This window comes from Homarus americanus, unplaced genomic scaffold (genome assembly GCF_018991925.1).
Source record: "Homarus americanus isolate GMGI-L3 unplaced genomic scaffold, GMGI_Hamer_2.0 scaffold48354, whole genome shotgun sequence".
In the NCBI taxonomy this organism is placed as follows: domain Eukaryota; kingdom Metazoa; phylum Arthropoda; class Malacostraca; order Decapoda; family Nephropidae; genus Homarus; species Homarus americanus.
The window spans coordinates 3,250,598-3,268,717 of record NW_024723833.1 but is presented as its reverse complement, the minus strand read 5'-3'; the positions used below and the strand labels follow the sequence as shown (position 1 = coordinate 3,268,717).

The 18,120-nt window shown below is 38.9% G+C and overlaps 1 protein-coding gene across 1 annotated transcript; it reads left to right on the top strand.

Moving 5' to 3' along the window:
* Positions 1-190: 190 nt before the first annotated feature.
* Positions 191-18,088, top strand: LOC121863749 (histidine-rich glycoprotein-like). Its single transcript, XM_042362517.1, has 10 exons — positions 191-314; positions 3,556-3,629; positions 4,869-4,996; positions 9,575-9,669; positions 10,500-10,941; positions 12,188-12,577; positions 12,820-12,879; positions 14,524-14,627; positions 16,340-16,460; positions 17,866-18,088. The coding sequence occupies exons 2-10, from the start codon at positions 3,557-3,559 to the stop codon at positions 17,974-17,976; spliced, it is 1,524 nt and encodes a 507-aa protein (XP_042218451.1). The 5' UTR covers positions 191-314; position 3,556; the 3' UTR covers positions 17,977-18,088.
* The last annotated feature ends 32 nt before the right edge of the window (positions 18,089-18,120 follow it).

Sequence of the window (18,120 nt, the reverse complement as noted above, 5' to 3'; positions counted from 1 at the left end):
TATTCAAAAGCGATAAGGAGCTGTGCTCACGAGACCATTGATACCCACGGGGTATACGGTAATAGTTACAATAATATTAATAATTCGATTTATTGCAGAGTTAAATGTAACTACCGAATAAAAACAAAACAAGCATGGCACTAAGGAAGCTAGAAAAAATACAGCGGACACATTTAAAGCCAACGTGAAACTGTTGTCTCCTTTTACCGTGTTGGTAACTGGTGGGTGGACTGGATAGATAAAAGCAACCCCACGGCGTACAGTGACAGCGGACTGAGCAGGCACTTGAGGGACGGCAGCAGTGGAGGAAATACGTAAGTAAAATTCCTTTAGATTGGAGCTGTTTCACACTTAGAGTTATAGTAAATTTAGATACTGTGCTTGTGTTATACAGTATTCTTTTGGTTCCAAGTTCTGAGATTTCATCTCTACGATGTTTTATTTTGGTGAAACCTGATATTACTGTATATTGTAAGGCGTTACGAAAATTAGGCTGTGTATATAATAGTGATAATTGTTGGTCAGTGCTGTTGACGAATCTCCTGCTATGGAGCGGAATCACAAAGTTTGCATAATGCATTTAATTAACTGTTTGACCAGTAAAGGCGAAAATCAAACAATATAAAATAGGCCCCCACGGCCCGACAAGCCATTACAGATACTGTACTACCAAAGGATAAAATATATACTGCTCAATTATGCTTCATTATCTCACTAACTGGTTTTCTTTGCCACGTCCAATTTATTAAGTACTCAAAATCACTATTTTGTAAGTCAGATTACAACACTATACGATAACGCATTCACGCTTATAATATATTTGAAACGGTATTCGGTAGGCTACTGTATTTGATACAGTATACAGTACTCTATTTGATGCAGAATACAGTACTGTATTTGATACAGTATACAGTACTGTATTTGATACAGTATACAGTACTGTATTTGATGCAGAATACAGTACTGTGTTTGATACAGTATACAGTACCATATTTGATCAGTATACAGTACTGTATTTTATACAGTATTCAGTACTGTATTTGAAATAGTATACAGTTCTACATTGGATACAGTATACAGTATTGTATTTGATACAGTACTGTATCCTGAATTTCAATGGTACATACTATACTGTGCAGTATATGGAATCATAGGCCAATTCACGGGCGCGCAAGATGGTTTGTGCGTTAGGGCAGCCATGCTGGAAAAGAACATTACCAGAGAAATGACTTATGGGCTCCACGTGAGAATTACATTCCTGGTAAGAAAAGGGCGCGGCATGAATCACTTTTGATCTCGCATTATGTGTACTCGCCACTATGTATACCAAACAACTTTATGGACAAATATTCCTAAATATCAGTCACACTAAATTAAAGCAAGAGATTTTCGTGAGAGATCAGATTCGGGAAGTACTCGTGCACCGTCATACATATATCATATGTAAACATAAATCCAGAAAGACTTTGTTTTAGAGTTGATTCAAGTCAGAATTTATACCATTCAGACTCTGCTTATGTAATTTACACAAATACAATACTACAGGACAGTGTGCTGGGGCTATTGTTGTTTGTTTGTTTCATAAATAACATACCAGAAGCTATACACTCTATCACACAAATGCTTGCGGACGATGCCAAGTTATCCAGCTCAAGGTTGAAGAAGCCACAAGTTCAGAAAACTGTAAGGGCAAACTTTTTCCGAGTGAGAGTTGTGAACTCTTGGAACAATTTGCCAAAGAGTGTTGTCATGGCACCGAATGTGAGCTGTTTCAAGACCAGACTTGACCAGCACTGGAGCGGGTTCAGATACATTCAAGAGCCAGTGCATGCCCAGTACTTGCCAATAGTGCGTAGAAGAGACGTGACCGACCGCCTAAGCGGCTAACGGGCCAATTAGTGGCGATCGGTCACGTCTCTTCTACGCACTATTGGCAAGTATTGGGCATGCACTGGTTCCTGAATGTATCTGAACCTGCTCCAGTGTTGGTCAAGTCTGGTCTTGAAACAGCTCACACTCGGTGCCATGACAACACTTTCTGGCAGGTTGCTCAAAGAGTTCACAATTTTCACTCCGAAAAAGTTTGCCCTCACAGTTTTCTGGACTTGTGGCATCTTCAACCTTGAGCTGTGACCCCTTGTGGAGCAGGTGTCTGCCAGCTCCAGGTATGGACACTCGGCTGAGAAGTGCCCTCTAAGATGTTTATACACCACATTTAGGTCACCCCCTGCCCATCTGTAGTACTGTATATGCCAGACAGTTGCAGGCACTCTAATCTCTCTGGATAACTGAGGTGCCGAAGTGCAGGCACCAGTCTGGTGGCCATCCTTTGGATATTTCAATCAACTGACAGTCCCTAGCATACCTCGGGTACCTGACGGGGCGACAGTACTCCAGGCGAGGAAGCACTTCACTTTTGAAGATCATTACGAAGGACGGATTGAATTGAATTGAAACAGTTTATTTAGCCAGAAAAACACAGATACAGAGTGGATAATAATAACAATATTAACATGGCTGAGCCAGTTGAGAACCGTCTAGATAACTGAACGACCTTCTTATAAGACCTAATAGTTTATTTGCTTGATTCACCTTCTTTTCACAATGGCCCGAGAACTTCAGTTCAGTGTCAACATATACACCTAGGTCCTTTTCACATTCGATCTCTATTAATGCAGTTTCTTCATCCCGTTGGGACATATGATACACTTCCTTACTGTTGGTACGGCCCAGGTGCATCTTCTTACACGTCGTGACACTGAATCTTAGCAGCCATTTCTTCGACCATTCTTGAAGCTCAGAGGTTCTGCAGCTCTACGCAGTCTGTTTGGTTCTTAAATTCCCTAAACAGCTTGACATCGTCCGCAAACATTTGTATGGAGTAGAATACATCTTCCGGCATGTCATACATGAAGCAAACAACAACGGGCCCAAAACACTGCCCTGTGGTACCCCACTTGTCACTGGTACACAGGGCGATTTCATACCATTAATTAACACACTACTTGTGATCACGCAGTCTCTCTCATCCATGCTAGTACATCTTCCCCGAATCCCGTACCCTTCCAGTTTAATTCTCAGCCTTTCATGGGGCATGCTGTCAAAAGCCTTGGCAAAATCCTGGTATATATTGTCGATATTGCCACTCTGTTTCAGAATTTTGGTCCAAACATTGAGTAATTGTGTTAAGCAAGAGCGTCCTGGCATAAAACCTTTTTGGCAATCCTTTACAAGGTTGTTCCATCATGGTATCTCTTATAATGCTCTCAAGTACTCTCCATACTATGCTGGTCAGGCTAGCCTGTCTATAATTATTCATGGAGTGACGATCCCCCTTCTTGAATATAGGACTCACATATGCCATTTTCCAATCGCTAGGGACTTTTTGATCATTACAGTACAGTACTGTTTGTTATTATTATCATTAAACTTATTGTTACGCTTATTTTATTATTACTTCAACTTAGCAAATGTCCACAGTTAGCTGCATTACCTCTACACTTGAGAACTGTAGATGAGTAAAGGGTAACAGATTTTAATATCTAACAATTTCAGGATGGTTCGCCAAATATTATTAGTGCTGGTGGGCGTGGTGGTGGCAGCTGGCATGCCCCTAGCTGATGATCCCAGTAAGTATCTACACAACCTGCCACTACTTATTTCAGCAGCACTCCAGTGCAGTACAGTATACTTGCAATAAATAGACTTGGCTATGGAGCTTTAGCCAGCCAGGCTGTGATAGGTTGGAGCAGGCATGTAACATTATTTTTGTAATAGGTGACAGTAGACAACATAAATGAACAAAATTTAACCTAACATTCCTAGCTAAATTAAATTTGGGTGGGTTCATAGGGTTTGCTTTAGACAGACGTGTTCCAATCAATTACAGCATGGATAACGGGCGGTCTTCATACTTGTCTCATAGGGTACCATTACCTACCCTCAAAGTAGTTGGTACAGTACAATACTACAGTATCTGCCTTTAAAGTACCATTGACTTAATTCCTACTACCAACTGCCACTTAGCTGCCATTAGTTATTCCTATTCTGCCAATACTGTAATTACTCTGTTGGTTAACATTGAGAACAAAAAAGGGTTAATATTCGTCCATTAGCTGTCCGCAGGTTTCCAATTTTCAATATTACAGACACAAAGACTATAAAAAAACATACTGTACATATGGACTTCATAATAATTCTCTCGTCCTCTCCTCCTCTTTGCGACATGACAACCAATGAACATCAAGTATCGTGTCATGTGACTTGGCTGGCAATCATTTTGAAGCAGCCAATTTTAATGGTCGTGATGGCATGCGAAAAGTTCTCTTCCCTATCGAGCTGTTATTCATCGAGTTTATCAGAACAATAGTGAAGCAATCCAAATATTATAAGATCAAGGTGTCCCACCAACATCAAGACTGTGTCCTACGTGTGGAAATTGTTTACTTTTAAGAAAAGATCGAAATTTTGTCTGTAACCAAAAGCATACCAGATCGCCCAACTGTATCCTCCAGCACAGTAGCAGGCAAGCTTAAAAAATGGTTAGGTTAGGTTTTCATGGTGTGTTTTACTCAAACGTGACCACCGTTTTGGTACAAATTAACGGTTTCTGCTACAAATGAAAATGTTCAGTTTTTCAAAAACTGCTAATTTGCACCAGAAATGAAGATCAGATTTGAGTAAAACACACCATACATAATCCACCAAAAAACCTATTTTTGTATCAAAACCTGAGGACAGCCAATGGACGAACAATTACCCAAAAAAATTTACTATAAAAAATACCACTACTTTTCCAGACAGATACGGGCTAATTTCACTGTTTTTACAGACAGTTATACAGTAGGTTGTTCTCAATACTCTTCCAGACAGCCATGGGTTGGACTTTGTATTGAGGAACTTGACAGCCTTATGGGGGGAGGTGAAGGACCTGCGTCAAGAACTGGATTACCACATTCATCATGGTCTAAGTGACTCTCACCAAAACTTAAATGAGGTGAGTAATGGTGTTGCAAAAGCCATTTTGTAGGTTGCTTTTAGTAAATAGTCCCCTCTGTCACTTCTACACACGTCTTGCACTACTCTTCCCAACAATATCCTATGCCTTGTAATTTTCTTGAAGGTTTTGTCTCCCCCCAAAATTGGGAAAGGAATAAAATTAACAGATGGAACTTTTAATATGAATACCCTGTAATGTATAATCATATGCTGAACTGTACAGTACATGCTAATCAATGCAGCAGTGTATGTAAATGACCAGAACATCGTGACAAGGGAGTTATGGGGAGATTTTTTTTCCGTGCAAAAGTCCAATACAGTCATCAAGATGAGGCAGGACTAGATGTTTGAAAGCTCTTAGAACAGATAATCTAGGTATACTATATATAAAACCTTTATTAATTCAACTACAGTACTATATAGTGTATTGTATTTATTAGCAAGCATCCTTGCTCCATTTAAAATATATCTCGATTAAGGATATGTCTTCATCCATTGAGAGGTGGAATATATTTTTACTCTTATTACAACCAAGGTGTATCTTTGTGTTGAATCTCAGCAAACGTTCTTGATATTCCACTGAGATTATCATTGTAGGGCTTCACATAATAGAGCTCAGCAGATTTATAATTTCCCTGAATAGCTGAGCATTATCAGCAAACACAAGATTGGATGAATGAACAGCATCTAGCATTTGTAGTACTTTTACCTTTATCCTCTTCGCCACAGATCGGCTTGTTAGCCACTTGGGTGATCGGTCACGTCTCTGTTACGCACCGTTGGTAAGTACAGTACTGGGCATGCACCGGCTCCTGATTGTATCTGAACCAGCTCCAGTGCTGGTCAAGTCAGGTCTTGAAAGAGCTCACACTCTCTGGCAGGTTGTTCCAAGAGTTCACAACTCTCACTCCGAAAAAGTTAGCCCTCACAGTTTTCTGGAATTGCAGCTTCTTCAACCTTGAGCTGTGACCCCTTGTGGGGCGAGTCCACCAGCTCAAGGTAAGGCCACTTGACTGAGTTGTGCCCTTGAGATGTTTATACACCTCAATTAGGTCTCCCCTTGCCCATCTGTAGTATAAGCTAGGCAATTGCAGGCGCTCTAAGCTCTCTGGGAAGCTGAGGTGTCGAAGTGCTGGCACCAGTCTGGTGGTCCTCCTTTGGACATTTTCAATCAACTGACAGTCCCTAGCATACCTCGGGGACCAGACGGGGTGACAGTACTCCAGATGGGGAAGCACCTCGTTTTTGAAGATCATTACGAGGGACGGACCGTCTAGATATCTGAACGACCTTCTTATAAGACCTAATAATTTAGTTGCTTGGTTCACCTTCTTCTCACAATGGCCCGAAAAAGTCAGTTCATTGTCAACATACACACCCAGGTTCTTTTCGCATTCAGTCTCTAGTAATGCAATTTCTTCATCCCGTTGAGACATATGATATGCCTCCTTACTGTTGGTACGACCCAGGTGCATCCTCTTATACTTCGTGACATTGAATCTTAGCAGCCATTTCTTTGACCACTCTTGAAGCTCACAGAAATATTTCTGCAACTCTTCACAGTCTGCTTGGTTCTTCATTTCCCTAAATAACTTGGCATCGTCCACAGATATTTGTATGGAGGAGTGTACAGTTTTTGGCATCTCATTAATGAAGCAAACAAACAACAGCAGGCCCAGTAAACTACCCTGTAGTACCCTGCTTGTGATGGGTACACATGGTGATTTCATTCCATTAATCACCACACACTGCTTGTGGTCATGGAGAAAGTCTCCGATCCACGCTAGGACATTTCCCCGAATCCCGTACCCTTCCAGTTTAATTTTCAGCCTTTCATGGGGTACACGGTCAAAAGCTTTGGCAAAATCTAGGTATAATTGTCGATATTGCCACCCAATAACAGAATTTGGGTCCAAATATCCAGGACCTGGAGTAATTGTGTAAAGCAGGAGCACCCCGGCATAAAACTGTCTTGGCACTCCTTATAATGCTCTCAAGTACTTTACATACTATGCTGGTTAGGCTCACCTGTCTATAGTTATTCATGGAATGATAATCGCCCTTGTTGAAAATAGGACTCACATAAGCCATTTTCCAATCGCTGGGGACCTTTTGCTCATCCAGGCATTTACAGAACATGATCTTCAGGGGCTCAGCAAACTCGGTGCACAACTCTTTTAGCACTCTGGGATGCACCATGTCAGGGCTGGAACTTTTATGAACTTTAGCTAAGAAAATTTATTTCTTTTTAACCTCTTCTGGGAACACAATGTGGGTCAGTGTTGTGTTGAACAGTTTATCCTTAAACACAGGAAGATTGTTGGCATCCTCTCTTGTGAACACCGAGGGAAAGTAATTGTTCAATGCCTCTGCCTTGTCCTGGTCAGAATTTGTGTAACTACCCTCTTCAAGCCTCGGGTCCGATGCGCCTACTCCCATTTTTAATTTCGACTTTGCGTAGCGGTAAAACGCATTTGGGTTTGACTTTACCTCTCTCACAATCTGCCTCTAGAACTCTTTTTCAGTCCTTCTACACTTTGATTTCGCTTGGTTCCTGGATCTGCCATACATCCTCCTGTCCTGCTCATCATTTGTCCTAACCCACTTCTCGAATTTCTGGGTTTTCTTCATAACTTTGTCGACTGCTGCAGGGTTCATGTGTAACGGTCTCTTTGTATTCCTGGAGGCACTGGGTTTGGTCTTGGGTATATATTTCTCGATCAATTGGTTCACTTTACTCGCTATGATATTCAGCGTAGTGTCTGCGTTCTTATACCTTAGTGAGTCAGGCCAGTGGATACCCCTCATCCCGCTGTAATTTCCCTTGTAATATTTGCACCATGGCCTGGTTTTGTCATGAACCAAGTAACAGTTAAATCTGAAAGACAACGTCACTTGGTGACTGGTGCCAACGGGGGCTAGATGTTCCAGCTTGGCCACCACACCCTCGTTTGTTATGATGAGGTCTCGTGGCTTGGGTGTTTGCTCCCCTCTGTAATGAGTCAGGTCTTTAACATGTTGGAACAGAAAATTATCTCTCACAGTTTCTACAAAAAGAGTAGCGGGGTTATTTAAGTCATTTGGCATGGTCTCATTTCTCCAGTCGTTGTCGTCATAATTAAAGTCCCCCTTGACAAGATGGTGGCTAGGGTTGAGCACCGTTACATTGTCTATTAAGGATCTTAAGTTCCTTTGGTTTAATAAGTTACAGTTTGGGGATCTGTAGATACACTCGACAATAAGTAAGTCTCTCCCCTTTAATTTAATTTTACACCACTTGGACTCTTCAAAAACATCCCCTCCCTGTACCCTCACCTGGTTGGCTCTAAGGTCTTGCCTAGCATAGCTAACCACACCCCTCTTGCAAGTTGCTTGAGAAAGGTTTGTAAATGAGTCATATCCGTCAATACTGAACTCACATTCCTCCGGGTCGATTCTCCTGTTCTTGTACAACAGTTCTACAACACCTACTATATCGGGTTGATGTACCTTTAGTAGTGTTTCAAACTCCTCTCTCTTATCAAGGAACGTGTCAATATTAGCGTACATGACTTTCAAGCCGGAATTTGTTCTCAGTAACGTCTCTGCTCTTGGTAGTGACTCCGGCCCTCCTCCATTCTCAGCAGCTGCAGCATTTGCTAAATACATTGTATTTTGGAAAGTGGTCAGAGATGTCATTGTTTACATAGTGCCCACCTCCACCTGGGTGGGAGGTAGGGCAGGTGGGGGTGTCTCTCCATCCCTTAGCTTTGTACTATCGCTCTTGCTTCCACTGCCCTCCCCCTGGATATAACCCATGTACACCAGTCCTCCTCGACTCCTTCCTCCTCTGCTTCTTGCCCTATAGGAGTTTCCTGTGCTGTTTCCTCTGCATTACTTGGCATATGGCAGTGGTTTTATGGTTGTATTCCAACAGCCTACAGCTCCAGACGAGTATGGAGAATATTTCAATATACAATCGCGAATAACATTAAAAATTTTACATCACTTAGACGATCTTAATGCTCTTATGCTCAACAACGAAGGCTCAAGTGCCAACACACTTTGTTACAGAGATGCAACATGACACAACCCGCACTTGTCTTTATATCTACTACAGGGAAGCCGCATTACAGTACAGTATATAAATTGGAACATTATGTTACAGCTACCAGAATCTTATGTCTAATAAGTAACATAAACAGATGGTGGTACATGCCATGACTTGAACAAAATGATCAATAATTGCCAATCCATGTGGTTACTGCTCTATTATAAAATATTTAGCTTCCTGGCTCAAAATGTGCATGCAAAATTGCTCAGATAAGTAAAAGAATTTACATAAACAACAAGGAATCACTGAATACACCACTTTCACAAGTGCTTTGGGTGGCATCTGGAGATGTATTAGTAGTGCACAACACAAAATTAATAGCTGGTTTTAGAGAAGGAAAAGTGATTCTACATGAACAGTTGAATATTCAGAGCTCTGAATTTGTTTTTTAAGTGTGTTGCTCTATACAAAATAAAACATTGTGCTATCAGAATCCCCTGACATTGGAAAAGTGTAATTACTTTATACTGTAATTTATTGCAGATTTTATCAGAGGTGCAGACTCTTCAACATGAACACCATGTTCACCATCTGCAACATCCTCATGAGGGACATAAACATAATGAGGCTGCATTACAGTGAGTACTCCATCACCCTTTCTCCTTTATTTCTCTTAATCTCTTCTTATCATTTTAATTATTCCATTTACTGTACATTAATGCTTTGGCCCCTGAGAGATAAGTGGTATTGGTTTAAACTGTAGGTCAGTAGTGACACTGCTATAGCAGATTGGTCTCCCCTGTGTACACAGTACTGTAGGTGGTGTTTCATTGAATCTTCAGAAATATTGTTGATGATTCCTGGCAAATCTAACAGAACATAGTACTGTATCTACAATCAACAAAGTGTGACAGTGGTGAAGACTATATACTAGTGCATTGTAATTCTCCATCACAAAGTTACATTGAAGTGTTCCCAGGTGGATTACCAATTAGCCATGTCCGAAACACAATTTTTCCCCTAAGTTATGTTATTTGCTGCATGAATATTCACTGTATGAATGGGTTTCAAGGAACCTAACCCATTCATACAGTATACTGTACTGTAGTGAGAGATACCTGTACTAGACACTTCAAAATCTTAAACTAGCAAATGAGTACTGTACTTACATTAGAACTTATCAATGATAATGTATTAAAAGGTTGCTCACTGTCTTTTAAGAGCAATTAGGTGAGGGGATGTTCCAGAATTTGATTTCAAGTTTGTCTAAGCAGATTCATAAATCTAAGTACATGTACTGTACAGTACAGGTAGATATTAATATAAAGGATAGCTACAGCATTTCTCAGTAGTGACATTACCATAAAGTCGTTGTCTTAGCTTTGATAAAAAAAAAGAGTACTGCATCTAAAAACTGTCTTAACCTATTCATATACTGTATGATCACACTATTTGTTATTTCCGACAGGCATTTAGAGACATTCCATGGACATGCCCATGGAGATCATGACCACCATGGTGACGATCACACTCATGAACATGGCGACGATCACACTCATGAACATGGTGACGATCACACTCATAAACATGGTCACCATCACACTCATGAACATGGTGATGATCACACTCATGAACATGGTGACGATCACACTCATGAACATGGTGATGATCACACTCATGAACATGGTGATGATCACACTCATGAACATGGTGATGATCACACTCATGAACATGGTGACGATCACACTCATGAACATGGTCACCATCATACTCATGAACATGGTGACGATCACACTCATGAACATGGTGACGATCACACTCATGAACATGGTCACCATCACACTCATGACCATAAGCAACACAGCAAAGGAGATGACAATGATAGTGAAGAAAACAGTTTGGAGGAAGAGGTGAGTTTCAGGTGGTAAATGTGTAAACATTGTATGAATCCTCACCAATATTTGCTCCTTAGTTAACAATGATGACTATATGACATTTTTCCTTGCATTTTGTCCCAGTGGGAGTTTAGTCTCTGTGAGAGGAAGTTAGCAATAATTCGTTTTATCAATTGTGCTGTATAGTATCACAACCTGTTGAAGATACAATATTGCATTGAGATGTACAAAATTTATCAGTGCATGCTCAACCTCAAGGTTAAATGTTGTCAGAGAAAAGTTTTGTCTGCTTTATGCCTTTGCATCCAGTTTAGACATTGCAGTGAAGCTTTTTATGCTTTCATATATCACTAATGAATGTATAGTCTCACCCAAAAGTTGGTTAACTCTCCCAGCCAGCTATTACTCCACTGTCTGCTTCAGATGTATGAACTTGAGTCTGTTACTTCGAACCTTTAGATTCATTCATATCGGTTTCATGTTCCAGTTTGTACTAAGACAGTTTCAAACATCTGAAGCAGGCAGTGCAGCAATAGCTGGCTGGGAGAGTTTACGAATATTTGGGTGAGACGTACAACATTTATGACTGTCTTTTTAAACTCAATGTCAGAACTCAAAGTCATCGCCAAATTGTGAATGATTGTGTATCAAATCTTTAACTTCGCAACTGGTCTGCTTTTATATTATCATTTTGGGAAGTGTCCAATACTGTACATCATTAAAGACCACATACTCAAGGTACTTTTAATGTACATAAGATTCATTAGTTATTCTTCATAAGAGAATTCATAGAAACTAAAGTTGGAGTAAATCATAGTGCAGAAACTGACAATTTCACCAATAATGTAACACAGTACAATACAGGAGGTCCCCGACTTACGAATGAACGCCTATACAAATGGGGGTTAAACTTTAAATTTTCAGTACTGTATTTACGTGATGACTTATTTTTTAGTTTAATTTATTGTATTTTGTCATAAATGCCAGGTAGCGACGTGTCCTAATATTACGTATTTAAGTAATTATTGCCAGTATGTTGGCCTGGCGCGTTAATGCTAGGCATTTACATAAGTAGGTATAAAGCTAAACGTCGCATTCTGGATTGAACAAAAATATAAGAACTTTTGGACCACTCTGTACAGTATACAGAATGAACCAACATACTACTACTGTAAATTCTTCTTTTTAATTCTGACATACTGTAATTATTTCAATGTTTATGTATTTTTTTTTTAAATACTAATCTCCATCATTACCTCAGGGCAAGGTTCACTCTCATGATGATGACCACCACCACCATGATGGTGAAGATCACTCTCATGATGATGACCACCACCATGATGGTGAAGATCACTCTCATGATGATGACCACCACCACCATGATGGTGAAGATCACTCTCATGATGGTAAAAATCACTCTCATGGTGGTAAAGATCACTCTCATGATGACCACCACCACCAAGAATATGATACCCATAATTTCCATGGGTTGAATCCAAATCCTCACCACCATGATTTTGGAGATGGTCACTCCTATGAAAGTGATCACTATACACATGGTAAGGAGTGGGTCCATGCCAGCTGCCAGCTGGAACCCAATGTAGACCTGCCAGAGTCTCACGTGAGGGGCGCCATTCATATTTCTCGACGGGTGAGGTTTATCTTTTGTTTTTTCTCCCAGCTACACATCCAGTTGTTCTCAGATGTTTTACAAGTTTTGGTCACTGTTTTCTTTGTAACAACAGAAAAATAAGTACACAGTAAATCCTCAATTTATGAGAATTCTATCTATACTATACCATATAATATTCTTAGATAAGAAACTTAGAAACATGTAATGTCTCTTCTATAAAATGCATGTTTTGGTACTAACATTATTAATATCCATTACAGAAGGATGGTTCAGGGCCCATCTTCTATGATGTTAATGTTGAAGGATTTGATGTAACCAAGGTATGTAAAAATAACTTCAAAAGAAAACAGTCTTGACGAGGGTGAAGTTATCACCACCAATCTTGAGGGAGATTGTAATAGGGTCTTACATCCTTAGAGGTTGTGAGATTATTTGTTTTGTTTTTTTATGATATTCACCACTTATCTTACTAGCCATTCAGGGGATTGATCTGCTCTTTGTTACAGCATTCATTATCCAGTGTTAGTAGAAGAGGAAACCGATATAACACTCTTCTCGCATCCCACCCAAGCGATTGAACCTGAGACACAGTAATGAGAGGCATGTGAGCTACTGCAATACTATACAGTACTATCAACACCTCTTTTTAGATTGTGAAAAGACCTTCCCCTTGGAGGTTTGAGTGTTACCAGAACATGGTAGTCTCCACTCTCATGTGCAAAAAATTCCATGTTTATGCATTTATCTTTAAGTCAAACATGTGAAGTATCCCCAAACATCATCATCCCCTGGTCAAGATAATACCAATAAGAAACATTTTCAAGCTTTCAGGGGAGCACAAAATGTCTGTAAAATGTTTAAAGATAATTTGTGTGTCCATCATAGTTTTAACATAAAGGACAGACCACACAGTACTCAACAGATATGGTGGTGCTCACAATTCTTTACAGTCCTGTAATACCCCATAAACTCATTCAAGAATATCACAAGAAGCTTTGGTTATGATGAAGGTTGCCTTAGCAGTTATATTATTTATTGTTATAAGGATGTGGATAAGGAAGGGAAAAGAATAAATATTTAGATAGATACTATGTGATTATAATACTGAAAATGGGAAAGGAAACTGCAACAGTGGAGAAAGAAAATGGTAAGCACCTGTACAGTCACACAGGCTAACGTTTGCTCCCATGGTGAAACTGAGTTACAGGAATGAGTCTCCGAACTGACTTACTATGACTGTCTTCTGGTGCAGTTGTGCTGTTTTATCCTGTTTGGGGTCGATGTTGCTTCATTTTGGGAGGGAATGAACGTTTGACCCCACCTGTACAAGGAACATTATGCAATACCTGTACATAGAAAATTGGAAGTGAGGGGAAGCACTATTGGTATAAACTGGAAAACAAAACTCCAGGGAAGCAATATATGGAAATAGGGAACTGCTAATTAGGGGAAGCAAAATAAATTGAAAATGTGAAACTACTTATCAAAGGGAAGCATTTATACAGTACAGGTAATTGGAAACTGGTAAATTATATATTGTGGGAAACTAACAAAGAAAATAGAAAACTTTTAATCAAAGGGAAGATGTATAGATAGTGGGAGAATTCTAATTACTGAAAGGGTAATATTAAGTGTGAATAACTCCTATAGCTAACCCTCAAACACGGGTCACTCTTGTTTTAATGCTAGACCCTGATTTTTTTTTAAGGAAATATGACACTTAACATTTAAACATTTAACTTTGATGGTTGTGTACATAAGAGTACATTTACTATATTTAATCTCATTTGCAAACATTCAACAGGTAAAAACCATGAGTCAGAGCAAGTGTAAAATATTGAAGTCTACCCTCCAGGCCAAGTGTAATGTTCCAATAAGGATGATCAAGTGTTATTGTATTAATATTAAATGTGAAGTGTTATTAATATTAATAATCTAAATTAAAGTTTTCAACTTCAATGCAGAATGGTCGTGTCTTTGGTTTCCATGTCCATGAGCAACCTACCCAGGAGCAACACTGTAATGATGTTGGTGGTGTTCTCAAGCCTCTTCCTGGTTTCCCTGGCGAGTAAGTGTCTTATTCTGCAGTGGCTTTAAGGGTCAGGTGTTATCAGTCAGTACTTTGAATAGATACCAAAGTAAAAATACTATATACTATACTCTCAACACAAGAGTACTGTACTATCAAATATGACATCTCTGCAGCACTACCTCTAAGGTGAAGGAGGGCTGTTTCTTCAACACTTTTTAGTACTTGTTGAACATGGCGGTGGGAATTATGGTCACGTAGAGCTATCTATCACACCTTAAGTAACTGCATCAAGCAGGAGTGTCAAGGCATAAAACAATGTTAGCATTCTTTTACAAAGTTGTTTCATCATAGATGTTCCACCATGGTATCTCATATAATACTTTCTAGTACAGTACATTATAACTATGCTGGTAAAACTCACCAGCCTAAAATTATCCGTGCACCGGTGATCATCCTGTTTGTGTTTAGGACTCACATATGCCATTTTCTAATGATCAACATATACAACACAGTACTTGTTTAATACAGTATTTTCAAATATGTGACACTCTTACCTCAAAAGTTACTAGGCTAGCCAGGGACCAAATAATCATACCGAATTGTTCAAAATGCAACAGTTGTGGTAATCATCCTTAAAGGGTTGATGTTGATGGTGTCATGTTTGAAAAAATTATACCCTTAAGTTAAATTTAGGATGATGACAGATGACCTTTTCACTCACATACTGGTGCAACTGGATCCCCTATTCCTGACAGTAGCACACTAAATAACTAGATCCCTGCAATGTGCAAAATTGTATTATGTAAAAATAATTTTCTTATAAGAAACAATGTACTGTACAGTGTACAGTATTAAGAGAGGGATGTGTTCCTGGGCTGGGAATTTTAGAGGTACAGTATTTGGCACGATTTTTTTTTGTTAATGAAACACTTGTAACTCACTAAAATACATAAGAAATAAAGAGCATACAGATCTACCAGTATAGAAAATCTCACAGCCATTCCTCAACTGGAAAGCTGACACCCACCACAAGAGCCAGCCACCACCATCTACTGTATATTCATCTTACCACTATGATATTAAAAAAAACAATAAAGACTTATTGCCAGTAAGTCACTGGGTTTGTAATAAATGTAAGAATGTGTAGAGAATTATGAATTTATGGTAATGAGTGATTTATTGAGATGAATGTTTTCTCCTTCTTAATCACTGCATCGTGTGATGCATCTCAGCACAGCTAGGAGGTTCTCATTGATTATTGCCGAGATGAATTTTTTTAATGATAGTATATATATATATATATATATATATATATATATATATATATATATATATATATATATATATATATATATATATATATATATATATATATATATATATATATATATATATATATATACAAACATGTGATAATCTAATATTTTGATCATAAAATTTAAACTGTAATAAACTGAAACTGCATTAAACGAGGATTACAAATATTTTATTTAAAATAAAATTGGTTTAGTGCAATCACATCAAGAGCTAATATGGAAAAATCATAATCATCATGAAAATTATACAGTAGAGGCAGTTCAAAGTTCACCCATCACAAATGAACTCATTGATTATGCATAGGCTAGTCTTCCAAAGGCATTAACCTGCAACTTTGTATAATTTCAAGCTTTATATCATATACCATTTTCATATAAGAATTAGTGTGCATCAGAATGATAACTATTTCATATTTTCCTTCATCATTGCAGGCACTTGGGAGCTGTAGGAGACCTGACTGTGGACAGTGAGGGGAAACTACGACATGTAATTATTGCAAGTCTTGATGAAGATTTGAGTGGGGAGAAAAATATTGTTGGCTACCCTCTTGTGGTGAGTTCAGCCCACTTACTTTTTGTCTGTATAAACGTTTGTTACAAAATGAGATGAATAGTTGGGGTAAAATATTTACCATACAAAACCAAATCTCATGTTGATCACCCTTTTAATCACTTTATTTACAGCTCTCCTAGTACACATATACTTCTCATTACAGTACTTTTATGAAAGTAAAGTGCTCACTATTCTTAGCAGGTTGGAAACTCAGGTAGACCTAAAGCATTAGTGGTCAGGTAATAACTACTGATCAGATCGAGCCCTAGAACTATTTCAGGATACATTCTACCTGTCAACTACAACCACTACCCTTAAAAAGAGAACTGGAATCAATGGTCACTATTTAAAGAAGACGACTGCAAGTCATGGTGTCACACTACTAACACACCCACCTGTCAGCTGTTACACATGCCAGACAATTTAATTCAGCTCATAAGGGACTCTATATACAAGCGGTTAAGCAGACTTGTCAGCCAGCAACAGTCTTGAAACTTGTAGCTACGCACAGTACAGTACTGTATTGCAGCTTCATTATTCTGCATATGAGTTTATTGACTGGGCTACACAATTTTTAGTGTTGTATGAAAAGCAAGAGGCAGCATAGTCTTGAGTCTGAACCAGTGTTAACTCAGGAATTGTATCAGGAGGAGGAATTTGATTTTGTAAACTGTACCTTAGTGTACACAGGTGATTTTGTTGGCCATTTGTTACAAATGGGTTGTTCCTGGTGTGATCTAGAACAATGTAAAGAAGATTCTGCTTTGGTAATTGGTCTGGGTGGTTATTAGACTATACACTAGTAGGAATGAGCAATCCTGCCCAGCACGGGAGCACTTTGCAACACAATTTGTGTCAAAAGACAACAAGATGTTTAATACAGTAATGTGCAGTACTTCTGAGTAATTGAAAAGTAACATTAAAACAATTTAAAGTTCTCCTAGTTGGCTGGTTGTCAAGGATGCCCAGCCTTGTACCAATCTAGGCTTGAATTTTTTTAAGGTGCAGAAGTTGCCACCATTAAAACAACCACACCCTGAGTTCACAAGAAGTATGACACAGTGTCAAAAGTAGCTTATGAAGACACTTGCCAACTGCACTGGATTGTACTCTGTCAAGTGATTAACATCCAGGTCCCCAATTATTGCTGGGTAGACAAGAAGCAAATGATATAAAGAATCTTGAACACGGTCTCATCCTTCCTTGGGGAATGAACCTAAGGCCACTGACTTGTGAGGTGGGCATGCTAAACACACCACCACCACCATCCTTTTACCTAAGTTGGAAGTTACTTATTTTCAAAGTGACTGTACATTTCCTGGCACAATTTTCAGAGATTCCTTAAAATTCATTCACACCTTCCTATTGTGTTCTTTCTAGTTTTACTATTATATTATTTCTACAGGTTCATGATCTTGGTCTGGGCGATTCATCCAGCAGCTTGTACAATGGTCACTTGGCTTGCTGCAACATCCACATGGAGCCTGAACAGCACAGCCATGCTTCAGGCCACTAAATAGTCTCTCAAATTAATTCACTAATGTACATGTAACAACATAAACTTGTTTATTTTAGAGATTTCTGTTGTCAAAATTGTTTACCAAATATATCAGCACCACTGAAAAGTATCATTTGTTTCTTTATCACAAGACCTCAGATG

Bases quoted from the DNA above. Each gene is read 5' to 3' on its own strand.
- LOC121863749 (XM_042362517.1), top strand. From the start codon at position 3,557: ATGGTTCGCCAAATATTATTAGTGCTGGTGGGCGTGGTGGTGGCAGCT. The intron at 9,670-10,499 runs GTGAGTACTCCA...TATTTCCGACAG, and splicing joins CATAATGAGGCTGCATTACA to GCATTTAGAGACATTCCATG. The intron at 14,628-16,339 runs GTAAGTGTCTTA...TCATCATTGCAG, and splicing joins CTTCCTGGTTTCCCTGGCGA to GCACTTGGGAGCTGTAGGAG.